Source organism: Odocoileus virginianus, chromosome 3, assembly GCF_023699985.2.
Source record: "Odocoileus virginianus isolate 20LAN1187 ecotype Illinois chromosome 3, Ovbor_1.2, whole genome shotgun sequence".
In the NCBI taxonomy this organism is placed as follows: domain Eukaryota; kingdom Metazoa; phylum Chordata; class Mammalia; order Artiodactyla; family Cervidae; genus Odocoileus; species Odocoileus virginianus.
Window position 1 is genome coordinate 8,265,671 of NC_069676.1, and position 18,026 is coordinate 8,283,696.

The 18,026-nt window shown below is 38.0% G+C and overlaps 1 protein-coding gene and 1 pseudogene across 1 annotated transcript; both read right to left on the reverse strand.

The window, feature by feature from the left end:
• Window positions 1-229: 229 nt before the first annotated feature.
• On the reverse strand, window positions 230-10,143 carry LOC110146552 (olfactory receptor-like protein OLF4; annotated as a pseudogene).
• A 2,922-nt stretch (window positions 10,144-13,065) lies between these two features.
• On the reverse strand, window positions 13,066-14,022 carry LOC110146553 (olfactory receptor 7A17-like). Its single transcript, XM_020907455.2, has one exon. It carries the CDS (start codon window positions 14,011-14,013, stop codon window positions 13,066-13,068), a length of 948 nt encoding a protein of 315 aa, XP_020763114.2. The 5' UTR covers window positions 14,014-14,022.
• Window positions 14,023-18,026: the final 4,004 nt, after the last annotated feature.

An 18,026-nucleotide genomic window follows, 5' to 3' on the forward strand; every position in this document is an offset into this window, starting at 1 on the left:
ATGAGTTTGAACAAACTCTGGGAGATAGTGAAGGATGGAGAAGCCTGGCATGCTGCAGTCCATGTGGACACAAAGAGGTGGACATGACTTAGCGACTGAACAGCAATAAATTGTATGGAGGACCTGAAGTCAAAGAAGGGTAAGTTCCAAGAAGTAAATTGAAGGAGAAAGTTCTGCTTGCTTACACTGTCAAAGGTCTGTAATTTCTGGCTCTGAGGTTTTGAACATTTCAAGCTTCAACTGTAAGCCCTTCTTCAGCCCAGGACAATTTGCTTTTTACAGCTGCTATTTTAACCAATGTTTTCAGAGCCCTCCTTATGTCTTTGTTCCTCAACCTGTAGATGGAAGGGTTCAGCATGTGTGTGACCACAGCGGACATCATAGAGGCTGTTTTACTTGAGAGTGAGCTGTGGGTGGCATCAGAGCTAAGGTACACACCTATGCCTGTACAGTAATATAAGGAGACAACTGAGAGGGGAGATGCACAGGTGGAAAATGTTTTTTACTTCCCCTGAGCTGATGAGATTCTATGTATGGAGGAAACTATCTTGGACTAAGAGTAAATGATACTAACAAGGGTAATACTACCCAGCAGTCCAGCTGCAAATTTCAACATCATGTCGTTAAGAAAGTTGTCAGAACAGGCAAGATGGACCAACTGTTTGAGTTCACAAAAACAGAGAGGGATTTTCACCTTGCAACAGAAGGACAAACTCAAAACCATTAATCTTTCTAACAAGGAATGCAGGACACTGATGACCCAGCTAACCAGAACCAGAATTCCACAGAGCTAAGAGTTCATGATGACTACCTAGTGCAGGGGGTGGCAGATGTCCAGAAAGTGGTCATAGGCCATTGCTGTCAGGAGGAAGTCAACCAAACCTGCAAAGAGCATGAAAAAAAAAAACCACCTGGGCGATACAGGCTTCATAGGTTATGACTTTGCTCTGTGTCTGGATGCTCCACAGCATCTTTGGGATGGTGGTGGAGGTGACACAGATGTCTACAAAGGATAGGTTAGGAAGGAAGAAGTACATGGGGGTGTGGAGGTGGGAATCTGAGCTGATGGCCAGAATGATGAGCAGGTTTCCAAATGCAGTAATCAGACACATGGAGAGGAAAAATCCAAATATGAGGGGCTGCAGTATTGTTCTTCTGAAAAACTCAGAAGAAATTCCGAAACTCCTGTTTGATTTCTTGGTGCCATGTAGTGGAGGTAACTACACACACACACAAAAAAAATAATAATAATAAAGGGAAAATAACATGACTAATTTTCACACAATCAGGCATGGCTCACTTTGTTGAAATGATATCATTTACATCTTGCTGTCAAAAATTAATTTCAACATTTTATTCACAGACCAGGTCCTCTTTATTGATTAATCTAATCATCTCTGGGCTTCCCTGGTAATTCAGCAATAAAGAATACACCTGCAATGCAGAAGATGCTTTGATCCCAGGGTCAGAAATATTCCCCTGGAGAAGGGAATTGCAGCCCACTCCAGTATTCTTGCCTGGGAAATCCTATGGACAGAGGAGCCTGGTGGACTACAGTCCATGGGTGGCAAAGAGTCGGATAGGACTTAGCGAGGAAACAACAACACCGTCTCTAATTAGAAAACTTTTTCCACTTTTAGCATTTTCCCCAACATATCATCTATTCAGCACATTTAATGAGAAGTTATTTCCTTCATTTTGGGAATATAAGTTCAGTATAATGTTCCAGGTGCTGCCTAGGCAAAGATTAGAGCATTCTGAAAAATAAAAGCTCCTAAAAAATCCCGCCATGGAGAAAAAAACACATGACCAAATAAAAAATTATTTAGCATACAAAGCGTGACAGGTGCTTTGAAGAAATTTGCATGTTGCCAAAAGGGTAAGAGTGAAGAAGAGTGCAATTTGGGGGAAATGTTCATGCAAGACATGGAAATGTGGTGACATTTGAACAGAGACTTTCAGGAAAAGGAAGCAGGAGCCACAAATATATCAGATGAAATGTGTGTCAAGCCAGGAGCATAGTCTGTGCAAAGGCTTCAGGAAGCCGCTTATTGAAGATGTCAGTGTGTGGAGCAACATGAGCAGGAGGGAGAGTGAGGAGAGATGGCATAAGCAGATGCTGAAAAGTAAGGTGGCCTCTCTGTTGCTGCCAAGACTTCAAGTCACAGTAGTCTCTCATCCACACAATGAAATTGTTGCAAAGATCTCCTGTATGCTTAAATGAATCTCTTCCGTTGATTGAGCTCTGGCCTCTGTATATCAGTCACCTTGGAATACGTGAGCTCCATACCCTTGGTCTCAGGACTTCGAACACGTCACAAGACATGGACAGAAACACAAACATAGAGTAGACCCTGTCTTCCTAGACTGTGTTACTTTCATCTGTATTTCACCCCTAGTGACCCTGATTAACTTAGAGAAGATAAAACTCAAGTTGATCAGGTCAGATTATTTGTAAATAATTATTTCCAGAATTTCCAGTTTTAAAATTTCAGGTACCAAAAAACTTGGGGCTTCATTGTGACATGGCCACCTTATGCTTTGTATTAACAATCCATATTTTTTTCTATAAACAAATATGTTTGTGTATGTGGGCTTTCCTTTGGCTCAGACAGTACAGAACCTGCCTACAGTGTGAGAGACCTGGGTTTGATCCCTGGGTAGGGAAGATTCCCTGGAGAAGGGAGTGACAACCCCCTCCAGTATTCTTCCCTGGAGAATTTCATAGACAGCGGAGCCTGGTGGGCTACAGTCCACGGGGTTGATACCTTGCATTAAAAATATATCACTTTCTTTCAGTAAAAAATATGTTTATGTATATATCTATATAATTTATGTAAACCTGGATTTTAAGATATAGGTATACAATCTGAGAGAAAGAGAGAGAGAAAGATGGACACAAGAGAAAATAAAGATCTAATAAGCTGAAGCAGTCCCTGAGAAAATGTGTGGAAAAAAGCTCCTTTGGTTCTGGCAACATTTCATGTGTTCTTATATTTCTTTGATGTCCAGGAAAAGTAATAAAAAAGAAAAAATATATATAGTCATCCAAGAGGTAAAGTCATGATATAGTGAGATACAGACTGTACAGCCTAAGAGAAAAATGAGCAAAGAGAATAAATCAATACTTCACAAAGAGATGTATATAACATGCAATGAATGTAAAATAAACTTGGTTAATTTTCATACAGGCAGCAAAATTTGTTTCCCCTGTGCCTATTTCCTATTCCTTTGCTTCATTGGTTTTACATGATCTAATCACAGAGGAGGCCAGGCTCTATCTCTCTTTTTATATGTAGCATCTTCTCTTTGTTCTTCTTTGATTTTGTTCATTTTCTGATGAGTCTTAAGGGCTCACTCCAGGTCTAGGTCTGATCTTTGCCCAAGCTTTAACAATGACCACCCAAGTCCATACACATAAGACTGGCACATACCTTGATTATTCTAACATTTTTACAGAGTATCATTTTTTGTTACTATTAGTAAAAACAAATAGTATTATTAGTTTTTCCTATTTTTTTTTCTTATTAGTTATCTGAGGACATTATATTATACACACATTTCTTTCATTGTACTCTATCTTTTTAACTATGATGATAGATCTAAACAGGCAGGGACTTCTATTTGTGTTTTAACCAAATGTATAAATATAGATACACTTGTACAAAAATCAATTCATAAAAATGAAAAATTAGGAAACAAAAAGAATGGCAAAGAGATTGAAACCAGGTTAAAATAGTATGATTTCAAATCAAGTGCAGTAAATAAATTTGAATGGAGTGTTGAAAACTAATTGAACAAGAAATATAGTAGCAGTAACTTATGATATCAATATAGGCTAAATTGGTAATGAACTAGATATAAAATAAAATGATATATAATGTTCTTAGAGTGTTCTGGTATGTAGCACATGCTCAATTATTATTTGTTGAATGAATTAAGACAAGTCTCTTACTATTTATGAACGTACAATGTATGACAAGGTAGTACTTTGATTAATTTAGAAGGATTGAATTGTTGGGGGCAAAAAAAGCTAGCACAAATATCTGTCAAGCTTGCAAAAATAAAATTTCCTCCTTTCCTCAAACATCTTACAAAGAATGAGAGTTACAGCATCAATATAAGAAGAACCAATAGAGTATAGGTAAATATCTTGAAATCTACATACAAAATAGTTTGTGGGTAAAACCATTTTAGATAAAGCAAGAAACTCAAAAGTAAGACAATAAATACATTTAACTAATTAAACTTTTTAAAAATTATTGCCAAAGTATCACCTAAAAGTCAACTAAAAAACAATCTTATGTAAAAATTATTTGAAAGGCTATTAACTGTGGAAAATTTGACTTATGACTTATGGGTACATAATAATAATAGGCAAGTCAAAGTAGGTAAGTCAAAGTGGTGAACAAATATATAAATATTTACATAATTTAAGAAAATAAGAGGAAATTTTCATAGCATCAATTAGGAAAAATCTTAAAGATCTCTTACACTTTGGAGTGAGATGTTTTGAATTAGTAGCAGTGGTGTACTCTGATTTTTCTGGCAGAAATATGAGTGTTACAACTTTTTAGGTAAACAATCTGAAGACAGCTTTCAATATTTAAAATGCAGATAGCCTTTAATTTGGGGGTCTTCAGAGTTGGCACCACTGACATTCAGGTCCAGATCGTTGTGGTGGAGTCTGTCTTATACATTGTAGAAGGCTTAGAGCATCTGTGACCCCTGTGGAACCACCTGTGTGACAGATAAAAAAATTTTTGGATATTGCTCAGTGTACCCCGGGTAACAAAATCATCCATGATTCCAAACAGTTTGAATATCACTATCTCATCACTTATTAGTAGCATTGACTAAAGAAGCTGCATAATGATAAAGAATATGAGAGGCAAAGTGAGAGTAACACAGTCACACCATGAAATGCTGAAGGACCATAAACAATGAATCATCATTATACTAGTGATTGGAGTTAAGTCCTAGAGGAAATATTAAAATGGAGCAAAAGGTAGAAAAAATGACTGCATTCAAACAAAAGAGCACTTATGAAGTATGTGGAGTATGTGTGGATAACATAAAAAGCAGGTTTTAAAAGAATCTGAGAATTTATGGAAAACTGTCAGTGAGAATAAAGTTAGGTTAAGTAGAGGGGTTTAAAAACAACTATATGTTATATGTGGAATCTAGAAAAATAGTACCAATGAATCTGTTTGCAGGGAAGGAATGGAGATGCAGATATAGAGAATGGACTTGTGGATGCAGCGGGGCAAGGAGAGGGTAGGATAAATTGAGCAAGTAGCGTTGACATATATACACTACCATGTGTAAAATAGCTAGCTGTTGGGAAGCTGCTATATAACACAGGGAGCCCAGACCTAGAGGAGTGGGGTCAGGGGGTGGGAGGGAGGAGGCTCAAGAGGAGGGGATATATACATATATATATATAATTCTGGCTGATTCATGTTGTTCTACAGCATAAGCCAGGGCAACACTGTAAAGCAATTATCCTCCAAATAAAAAACAACTGTATGAGACAAAATGAAATGAAAATCTATAACTAAGTTATATAAAAATATGAACTGGTCATAATTTAATGACATCAACATTGGTGACTACCATAAAATTAAGCTAGTAAAGACCTGAAAATAAATAATGCAACAGAAGAGCTTTTAGAATGCAGGGAGAAAGCAGTGTTTAGGTTAGAATTTCATCTTATAAGAAGATTCATGGATTTCGATGTGCTAAAAGAGAATAGTGATTATCTTTAGTCAAATGGTAAAGAAGAATACCTTCCACATGAAGGCCAAATGTGATGCAACTTTTAGACATAGATCTAATAAAAACAGGCAAAAAGAACAATAAAAAATGGCAGAGATGTAAAAATGTGTTGGATGTCAAATGCAAATTGGCCCTTTGCCATTGGACAAGCGCGCTGTTGGAGCTGCTGACCTACGGGGGTGGAGAGCGGAAACGAGGCACTCTGTGCTGGTGGCAGGGGCAGGGGCCAGGGGGACCGGGTGGGACAGGTCTCCAGACAGTTACTCTCAGGAACTGATTTTATGAGCCCAAGTCTTGTATCTCCTCGAATCTAGAAAAGCACTAAAATCCTGCTGCTGCTAAATCTCTTCAGTCGTGCCCGACTCTGTGCGACCACATAGGCGGCAGCCCACCAGGCTCCCCCTGGGATTCTCCAGGCAAGAACACTGGAGTGGGTTGCCATTTCCTTCTCCAATGCATGAAAGTGAAAAGTGAAAGGGAAGTCGCTCAGTCGTGTCCGACTCCTAGCGACCCCATGGACTGCAGCCTACCACGCTCCTCCATCCATGGGATGTTCCAGGCAAGTGTCCTGGAGTGGGGTGCCATTGCCTTCTCCTTACTAAAATCCTTCATGGTGACAATTGTTTCTTGAGAATAGCAGAAGCTTCATGAGACCAGCAGAAACTGTCTACAAAAAAATATGTGCTCGACTGCATACCAAAATCACATATATACCATCGTTTCCCCCTTACCTCTTCGGAGCTATCTGAGGTGCTGTCTTCCAGGCTGCAAACCTCCTATTGTTACAAATAAAACTTAACTTGCAACTCTCACGGTGTGCTTTTTTTTTTTCCGTTGACACAGAAAATGTGTAAAGGGCAATGTATTAGCACTGTGCTGTGCTGTGTTAAGTTGCTTCAGTCGTGTCTGACTCTTTGCAACCCCATTGACTGCAGCATGCCAGACTCCTCTGTCCATGGGGATTCTCCAGGCGAGAATACTGGAATGGGTTGCCATGTCCTCCTCCAGGTGATCTTCCCAACCTAGTGATCAAACCCACATCTCTTATGTCTCCTGCATTGGCAGGCAGGTTCTTTACCACTAGGGCAACCCGGGAAACCCCATATTAGCACTAATGAGTCAGAGCTTTTAGCATCATTTTTGCTTAAAACAGTGATTTGCAAGTGGAAAACATTAAAGTGACAGCTCATTTCCTTCAGGGAAAAAAAAATAAAAATAAAAACCAACGGGGAACACACAGTGCGATTGATGGATAGGTTTGACCACACAAAATTTATAAACACCCACAGTTCCCCTCCAATACATTAGATACAAATAAAAGAACTAAATGACAAATAGCCACAAACATTTTTGTGAAAGAAAGAACAATTCTTTTATTGAAAGGTTGCAATCAAAAATAGGAATAAAGTTACTCTGATTCTTCTCTACCAAAGAAAGGAGTCATACAGATAATTTAAGATAAAGAAAGTAAATGGCTAATAAATCCACAAACATATCTACCCTCATAGGAAATGAAATGATTGCAAAGTAAGATAATTAGCATACCCCTTCTACATCTAAATTTTTTATTTCACAGAAGATACTGTGAAGCATGTTTCTCACAACCACAAGGATTTTTGCAAAGATGCATTTGCAAGAATTCCTTGGTTTGGATCTTTCTTATCAATAAGTAAATATGGTCACATATGCCATCTTAAAAGTTAGAAAGAAATGCCTTCATTTCATTTTGTACCCCTCCACAGCTAGTACACTATTTCTCCACACCAGTTTATTAATAAGATACTCATCCCTGAACATTACCTTACTGAGTTCAATGTTCAGTTCTCTTTTTTAGCATCTAAAAAATACTTTGAATTTTCACTGAGCAAGCAAACAACCAAAGTGTTCTCTGGACTCTGGGACAGGCTGACTTGTTTCTCAGGTGCCCTCAGGTAGATATTCTTGGATTTCATTATTTCTGACTTTTTCTTTGGCAATGTCTTTTGGGCTCTTGGACTCATTTGCTTTGGAGCTCTGAGAGAACTGTCTTTCTATGGAACTCTGAATCCCTTCCTGGGTTGATGATGAAGACTGAAGTTGTCTGCAGATAAGACATTGGACATTTAGCCAAACTTAGGACTCCAGTTGCAGCATTGCCTTGTCCATGCCCAGGTTATACAAGCTCAGGGATATTTACAACTGTCTATACCTGCTCATTAAACACATTTTTGCCTGTTTTACAATGACTTATACGTACATGATTTGCTTGTGGGACTTCTTGATCTAGACAGAAAGGTTTTTTTTTTTTTTTTTCCAATTGATTCTGTGTTCTCTGGAGATCAGATTATAAGGCAAGAGAATTCAGTTTTTTATTAATCTTTCTCCATTAATTCTCCTGCCTGCACCTTATCTCATCCCTGAATTTAAGTTTTCTCCAGCATGTGAGACTGAAGCAACTGTCTTCACTATGTCCCTTGTATAACTGAAGCATTGACATATGCTGGGGACACAGCCCATGATACCCTTAGAAAGTCATTAGTCCCCTCCTTATAAGAGGAACAACTTTGTCCATTTAAGGTAAAACATTGGCCAGTGCATTCCTTGGCTTCCTGACACTTTTGCTAAAACGTTAGTAACTTCAAGCTTATGTGTGAAGCTAATAGGTACAAACTGTGTGTAAGTTATGAGATATATTAATATTTAGATGGTTTAAGTGCCATAACCTCCATTAGCACATTACAAGGATTATCTAATCTCATTTTTAGAGAAGTCTTCTGGGAAGTATACCATTATGTACTTCATTCCTCATTGTAGGTGGTGATTTAACGTTCTGCTGAAAATTACAAACCAGTTTTGGAAGGGAGTCTTGATTGGAATTCTATTAGAAGGTTTCCAGTTCTCAAGCTCAGGGTCGTTGTTCTCAACCAGAGGTGGTTTTGCTTCTGGGAATATGTGGCAATGTCAGAAAGGATGTGGCTAAATACTGTCCATACACAGAACAGCATCCGAGAGAAGTAATTATTCTGTCCCAAATATTAACAGCTAGAAGATGAGAAATCTCATTTTACACCAACACTTCTCCACCTTTAGTGTGCATATAAGTCACCAAGGATCCAAGCACAAATTTTGATTGAGGAGGTAGGCTTTCAGTAGGCCCAAGGGCTACATTTCTAACAGCCACTAGAAGCTGTGATGCTACAGGTCCTAGTACGTTGGTCACACTTCGGCTAACAAGGCTCTGGTCCTGTGTTAGAGTCAGATACAGTTAAGTTTATGTCTTCTCTACCAAAATGATTTCTATATGTAATTTTGAAAGAAAAAAAATTCACTGACTACAGAGGTTGCAATAGACTGTATTTAACTCTTTACATAAGGGGTCTTGAATGACATCAAATAGTAAACATCAGATAAAAGACTTTGAAGTAGGCAGAATAAGTGTCTCTAGAAGATGTCCATATCCTAATTCCAAGATCTTTAAACATGTCAGCTTATATAAAGGGGAGAACAGCTAGCATATAAAATAAATTTGTTAATCATTGACTTTAAAATGAAAAGATTAGCTTGTCCAGTCAATCCTAAAGGAAATCAACCCTGAACATCCAGTGCTTTCAAGCTGTGATGCTGAAGTTGAAGCCCCAGTATTTTGGCCACCTGATGTGAAGAGCTGACTCATGTGAGTCACTGTGACTCATGTGAAGAGCTGGCTCCTGATAGTTGGAAAGCTTGAAGGCAAAAGGAGAAAGGGGCAACAGAGAATGAAGTGGTTGGATGGCATCACTGATTCCATGGCTAGGAATATGACAAACTCTGGGAGACAGTGAAGGACAGAGGAGCCTGGTGTGCTGCAGGCCACAGGGTCACAAAGAGTTGGACATGTCTCAGCGACTGAACAGCAACAAACAAACCAGGCTGATGTAAGGTAATTTCAATGGTTCTATAAATATGGAGGAGAGAAGAAGAACTGGAGTCAGGGTCAGATTTGAAGATGCTATACTGCTGACTTCGAAGATGGAGAAAGGACCATGAGACAAGGAATTCAGGTGCGCTTGGAAAGGGGTCTAAGAAGGCAATGCATTCTTCCCCTGGAGTGTCCAGGTGGATCCCAGTTTTAGCAGACATCTTCTATTCAGTCCAGTTAGAAGGAATATCAACTTCTGATCTCAAAAAAATCGCTAGGGTAGTAATGCCTCATTGCAGCAATAGGAATGTAACACACACGTTTATCTAATAAATCCAGTTCTCTGAAATTGAATTTAAACTGTTTAATTCAGTCACTTAGTTTCCTCTGGATAAAGGTATTTGTATTGAAATCCTATTTTAGTAGGAGAAAAAAATTAGAGTCAACTTGTAAATAGTTACCTCATTTGCTGGTACATTGAATTTCATGTTGCAGAAATATAAATGTGGTTCTGTCTTGAGGACTTTAGATAGGAAAAGTATTTCATATCAAAATAAGGTCACACATGCTATTTAAAAATTTTTTTTTCTGAATTTCTACATTCTTTTATTGCTGTTGTTTAGCTGCCATGTGTATATAACTCTTTTGAGACCCTATGGACTGTAGCCTGCCAGGCTCCTCTGTCCATGGGATTTGCCAAGCAAGAATACTGGAGTAAATTGCCATTGCCTTCTACAGGGGATTTTCCTGACCCATGAATCAAACCTATGTCTCCTACATTGATATGCAGATTCTTTATCACTAAGCCACCATGGGCTTCCCTCCTTGAATTTCATGTTAATTCAAACATCTATTATTTTCACTTCTTTACCCTTCAATTTTATGTAAAGTTATTTTTCAGCATAATAAATGGGATTATAAATGAAAATGTGTGTGTATGTACATGTACCTGTGTGGGTTTAAGAGAAATATATATACTAATAATAGAAATACAAATAATACAAATACAAATAATAATACACACTCCTTATGCTTTGAATACATTCTTTCAACTATACTATTTTTATACATTTCATGTTTTCTCACACCCCCTCTCAAAAGTTATTTTTATTATTCTGCACTGCCTTCAGAAACAAGGAAGAAATCTGTGGGGATACACTTGTATCAACTACATGTGTACTTGCTCAGTCGTTCAGTTGTGTCTGACTCTTTTCGACCCCATGGACTATAGCCTGCCAGGCTCCTCTGTCCATGGGATTTCCCAGGCAAGAATACTGCAGTGGATTGCCATTTCCTACTGCAGGGGATCTTCTTGACCCAGGATTTGAAAGTGCATCTCCTCTGTCTCCTGCATTGTCTGGTGGATTCTTTTACCACTGCACCACACAAATCATAAAACTATTGTACACCTTCTTAAGATATATGTAAATGGAACCAGGCAATGAGTACTCTTAATTTTTTTTCATTTATTTTTATTAGTTGGAAGCTAATTACTTCACAATATTGTAGTGGTTTTTGCCATACATTGATATGAATCAGCCATGGATTTACACGTGTTCCCTATTCCTGAACCCCCCTCCCACCTCCCTCCTCATCCCATCCCTCTGTGTCATCCCATTGCACCAGCCCTGAGCACTTGTCTCATGCATCCAACCTGGACTGGCCATCTGTTTTGGAATTCTTCAATTTGTACACTTTAATGGACATAGTTTATTATATGCAATAATGCTTTAATTAAGGTATTAAAATTTAAAAGTTCTAGTGCGCATACTGGATTAGGGTCTGAAGCCCAGGAAGCTGAGTCACACCTAACAGGGGCAGGGCATATCTCTTCGAACTGGGGGGAAAAAAAAGAGTTCTATATGTGAATATTGAAATAGTGGAATTAATAAGCAAATTTTCCTTGCAAACTAGAACATTAACTTACATAGGTATAAAAACATAAATTGGTTCAAGTTGAAAGAGCAGTATAGCCACACACATCATCATGGATGAGCCTTAGAAACACAATAAAGAGATTCATGTCTGACTACAGTCTCATGAGAAACCTGAAGAGATCAATACAACTCCAAGCTGACCATCCCATATGATAATAAAGATATTTTATTAAACAATTTTATTTTAGAAAAGTTGTATGCAGCAATAACTAACTGATAAAATAGTCAAATTGGATAGAACTGAGGGCAATCTTAATAATCTAATTCTTCATGCTCTAGGTATTTGTTTTGATATTTGAAGACAGCATTCATGAACTTTGTTATTCAAGTTTATTTCATATAACTGTATGAAAAAGTGACTCATTGATGTTGTTTTGAGGTCACAACAGGAGATTGGAAGGACATCGGTGTTTTCACAACAGCAGTGACCCTGAATCAAGAATTCGTTTCATACTGAGTCATGCCTTGATTATGAAGATGGTACATAATGGATGGCATTGATGTTCATTTACTGCTCTATTCATTAGTTATGACAATACATTGAATAATGGGAGAAATTTAATTTAGAGACACAGAAAGTAATATTTTATGTAAGTATTGGAAATTTTTAGGCAGAGACGAGAAAAATAATTTAATAAAAAATGAAAGCATACTTCCAGTCCTTCAGCTGAATGAGCACACCTTACAAATGGACACTGAAAGTCCGTATTTCAGTGAGTGGAAAACTCATTGAAATAGAGTCGAAAAAGAAAAATTCTGAACTGCCTGACAATATCTGCAGAGTAATAAATGAATGATTGTATATTTTCCTTCATCTTACTGAAGATCAACTCTACTGCCCGATCATATTATTTCAATATTTTTTCTATATTTGTCTTTTGCTGTAGATTCCACTTGAAGACATGTATTTTATTATCCACTTGAAAACATGTATTTTATTACCAATTTTTTCCAGCAACTATGGTAGACACAGTTGGCATAAGCCATGTACCAGAGCCTAATGAGTAGAAAAAGAACATGACCAGTGATAATATCCAGTATGTTAAAGTTTGGATTATCAGGAAGAGAAATTAAGGTAATGATGTGCAAAGAATGATGTTCACAAAAGTGATAAAGAATGGTCTCAAATTCTTCTCTGTAATAATGTTATATAAATAGCTATCTTGCCAAGAGGAGTTTCCTCCCCATAGGAGTAGTACAGCTACTATTACCATGAAAAAAAAATACACGGTGTGATTTATTTTGTTTGAAAATAAATTAAATATTTCATGTTCAAGGTTGGGAATACCATTTGGATAATAGAGATATCACAAAGCTTAAAAGTGAGTTGAATAAACTGTATAGAAAATTTGAAATAAAAATAGAAATTCCAATAAAATTGGAAGAGACATGTTCTATGTCCACAGTCTAAGCAAAGACTGGGAAGACTTTTGGCTTGCTTTGAGCTCTGCTATCCAGGGCACTTCTTATGCCCTAGGACAATGGCCCTTTTAGAGTCACCTTTCCAAAGAGTATTTTCAGACCCCTCTTTAAGTCTTTATTTCTCAGACTGTAGATAAAGGGGTTCAGCATGGGTGTGACCACAGTGTACATCACCGAGGCTGTTGCACTTGAGTGTGAACTGTTGGTACTGGCAGAGCTAAGGTACACTCCTAAACCCGTACAATAAAATAAGGAAACAATGGAGAGGTGAGATGCACAGGTGGAAAATGCTCTATACTTCCCCTGAGATGATGTGATTCCATATATGGAGGAAATTATCTTAGAGTAAGAGTAAAGGATACATGTGAGGGAACCACCAGCCAGCAACACAGCTCCAGAGTACATCACCACATTGTTGAGAAAGGTGTCTGAACTGGCAAATTGGATCATCTGATTGAGTTCACAGAAAAAGTGAGGAATTTCTAACAAGGTACAGAAGGACAGTCGCAACACCATTAAGCTTTCTAACAAGGAATGCAGGGCACTCATGACCCAGGACACCAGCACCAACAGTTCGCAGAGCTGGGGGTTCATGATGACCGTGTAGTGCAGGGGGTGACAGATGGCCATGAAGCGATCATAGGCCATCACTGTTAGGAGCAAGATGTCCAGTCCTCCAAAAAGTGTGAAGAAATACATCTGGGTGATGCAGGCTTCATAGGTTATAACTTTGCTCTTTGTCTGTATATTCACCAGCATCTTTGGGATGGTGGTGGAGGTGAAACAGATGTCTACAAAGGACAGGTTGGAAAGAAAGAAGTACATGGGGGTGTGAAGGTGGAGATTTGAACTGACAGCCAGAATAATGAGCAGGTTTCCAAACACAGTGATCAGGTACATGGAGAGGAAAAGCTCAAATATGAAGGGTTGCAATTCTGGTTCTTCTGAAAATCCCAGAAGAAGAAACTTGGAAACACCTGTTAGGTTCCTTGGTGCCATGTGGTGGTGGTGACTATGAAAAAAAATGGCTAAATAACATGACTTATTTTCACACAAATGGGCATTACTCACAAGGTATAAATGCTACTATTTACATTTCCATCAATAAATTACTTTTAACATTTTGTCCATGAATTTTGTGCACTTGAGGGCACCTCTTGTGTCACCTCTAATTAACAAACTTGTCCAACTGTCAGTTTCCCCCAGGATGTCATGTATCGTACAGTTTTAATAAAATTAATTCTGTCATGCATTTGAGGAATAAAAATTGAATTGTGACAATATTCCAGCTACTATGCAAGCAAGGAGTTTAGAGTGCCGAAAAAAAAAAGCTACTAAAATCTGGTTGTGGAGACAGAATACAAGCAAATAAAAAAGTTGATATGGAAATAAACACACACGCACATATGATGTCTTTTGGTTATAGATGTTACGAAGGAAGCAGGTACAAAGAGAGAGCAAAAATAGAGTATGGTTTTTATGCAAATTTAGGCAAGACTTGCAAAGAAGATATTCAAATAGACTTCAAGTGTCACTACTGTGAGCACATTTGGGGAAGGGTATCATAATAAAGGAACGGTTAGTGTGAAGACCCCGAGGAAGAGGTTTGTTCAAGATGTTCCAGTGGATAAACGGAAGCCAGTCTGGTGAGGAAATGAGCAGGAGGGAGAGTGAGGAGAGATAATGTCTGAAGATGTTGAGGGAAAAGGTGGCCTCCATGCTGTTGCTGAAACTTCAAGTCACAGGGGGCCCTTGTCCATAAAAAGTATCTTCAGGACTTCAGGAAATTTCATACTTTAAAAAGCCTAGTCTGAACCAAAATTGAAGGGAAATACAAAACTAAATTCTTAAAGAAATGATATACACTAGTCACAACTTAATGATATCCCTGAGGGTCACTAATTCAATGTTAGATTGCAAAGATTTGGATGTGAAGGAATATGACAGAAAGACTTTTAAAATGTGAGGAGCAAGCAGTACCTAAGTTATAATTTCCTCTCACATACAGACATATAGATTCAAATACAGGTACAGAAGATAAAATTTATCTGTAGTTAAATGCAAAGGAGAATGTCTTACAAATGGTGGCTGAATATGATACAACTTTCATGAACAGATCTGATCACAATAAAATCAATTAAACAATAAGGGATAATAGATGTGGAAAGTAGTTGGACATCCATAAAAAGCATGACTTATTAAGATGTATATGCAGAAAAATATTCATTTTCATTTATGCTTAAAGCAAGGATTTGCAACTAAAGAATATTTAAGTGGCAGCCCTCTTCCTTCGGTTAAAAAATATACAGGAATGAAGAATATAAGATGATACTGAGATTTTACCACACAAAGTTTATAAACTCTGAGACAAACATTCTGCACAAATTCTTGCATATGTACATAAAATAGCTAAAGGCCAAACAACAAACTTGAAAAAATTCCAATCCCGTTAAAGAATGAAATAAAAACCAGGAATAAAAACATGCTGATTCACCATACAGAGGCAAAGGAAGCATATATAGTTCTGCTTTTTTAATAAAAGGACTGACTAACTAACCAACAAACGTATTTAGCCTTACAGGAAATAAAACAATCACAAATTAAACTCATTAGCACAACCTTTTCTCATAATAAATATTTTTTTGATTTGAATACTGAGAGAGGAGATACTGAGAAATTTATGTTTCATGAGCTGCTGTTGCAAGGAAATATGTGTTAACATACCTTGGTCTGGATTTTTCTCATCATAGTAAAGTGTGCTGCATATTTAAAAAAAAAAAAACAAAAAAAGGTGTTGCATCTCTGTACACTCCTCCATTGTTAATACCCCATATTTCTACTATAGTTAAAAGTTAATTGGGTTCTGCTTATACTGGAAGCACTTTACATGTCCTATTCACCCTTCTAACTGAGCTTCCATGTCCATCATTTTGGGCTTCCCTGATAAATCAGTTGGTAAAGAATCTGCCTGCAATGCAGGAAACCCTGGTTTAATTCCTAAGTCAGAAAGATCCGCTAGAGAAGGCATAGGCTACCCACTCCAGTATTCTTGGGTTTCCTTTGTGGCTCAGTTAGTAAAGAATCTGCCCACAGTGTGAGAGACCTGGATTCGATCCCTGGGTTGGGAAGATTCCCTGGAGAAGGGAAAGATTACCCACTCCAGTATTCTGGCCTAGAGAATTCCATGGACTGTATAGTCCATGGCATCAAAAGTCATCATTCACTTTTACATTGCTGAGTTCTATATTCATTTGTATTTTGGGCATCACAAATTAATAAATTAAAGTATTAATCAATCACAGGGGGAAAAACACAGTAATTTTGGGTTTGAGCTAGTCTGGATTGGCTCTCATGAGCTCAGGTAAACGTTGCTGTTCCCTTTGACCATCTTCAGTATTTCTGGGTTCTTAGACTCACCTGTTGGTGTCTCTCAGAGAAAGGTCTTGACATGAGTGTTCAGATTCCTCTTTGGTGGTTGATGATGGAGATAAAAGCTCTGTTCCCCAACAAAGCAGTGGGATGGACTCAAGCATTGGTCCCCTGTATCAGTTATGATACCTGAAGCAGCATCCATGTCTTGTCCATGCCAAGGATGCACGGGCTGAGGGATGCAGCAGAGGAGATATTTACAGCTCCCCGTGTCACTCATTACCATTTTCCTCTCCTTACCACCATCTCTAGTAACTGATTTCCCTGGGGGCAGTGGTCTGGACAGATAGGAAGTTTTGCCTGCTCATTCTCTGTGTCTAGTGCACAGTGTTACAAGCCAGATGCATTCAGGGTTTATTACTCCTTCCCCCAATCTCTTCTGTCTTCCAGAAGAGTAAACCTGAAAGTCCCATTACCTCACTCTAGCTTGAATAAAAGTTTTCTCCAGGATCCGAGACTGAGATTCTGTCTTGATTTTGACCCTCCCTAGACAAGCACTGGCTGTAGTGAGTCACAGTCCCACTATTATGTAGGTGGGACTAAATTAATCACAACTGTCCCCTAAATGTGAAAGAGAAGGGGCAAATGCATGTTACTCTGAAAGAAACTTGAATATGGGGGAAAGACCATTAGCTGAAGAATGCAGGTGGCCACTGGAAACTGGAGTAGGAAAAGAAACTAATTTTTGCTTGGGGTCTTTGGAAGGAAAGCAGCCCTGCTGACATCTTGGTTTAGTCTAATGAGACTCACTTCAGGCTTCTTATCCTAGAACTTTAGTCTAATGAGAACATAACTTTGTTTGATGTAAGCCAGTAGTGTGGTAAACTTTCAAAGCAGCAGTAAGAACATATTAATAAGATACACATTTATCCAATAAAATGTTCAGAAAATTGAGATAAACATCACTATTCATCCTTCTAGTTTTCCTTAGGTAAGGATATTTTGTATTACATCTCTCAAGTAGCAGTAAAAATCTAAAGACAATTTGGATATAAATAGCTTGGATAGTTGATAGAGAATGTATCATCACACAAATGTAATCATGCCTCAAGATTAGATGTTTTTGATGTGTTGCTTTGGAAAAGAAATCATTAAATATAAATTATTCAATTACTTTTGAATCTTGTTTTCTAAATTGTACATTCAAGATTATGTCAACTCAAATGTTCATTTTTTTTTTCATTTTTGTTCTCTCCAAAAATTTCTCATGCTTCCTTTCAACATGTAAGATGTAATTAAATAAGTCTGTGTTTATGCACTTATTGATGTGAGTACGCCAGCATAGCCACTCAGTGCTATCCGACTCTTTGCATCCCATGGCCTGTAGCCTGCCAGGCTTCTCTGTCCATGGGGTTTTTCAGGCAAGAATACTGGAGTGGGTTGACATATTCACTTCCGGGGAATCTTCCTGACTCAGGGATCTAACCTGTACCTCCTCTGCCTCCTGCATTGGCAGGTGGGTTCTTTACCTGCTGAGCCATCAGGGAAGCCTGTATGTGAGTGCACTTACTGTAAATAAAAATATATACAAATGCACATATACATACACATGCTCAACCTTTACTTTTTTTTTTTTTTAATTT

Bases quoted from the DNA above. Each gene is read 5' to 3' on its own strand.
- LOC110146553 (XM_020907455.2), bottom strand. From the start codon at position 14,013: ATGGCACCAAGGAACCTAACAGGTGTTTCCAAGTTTCTTCTTCTGGGA.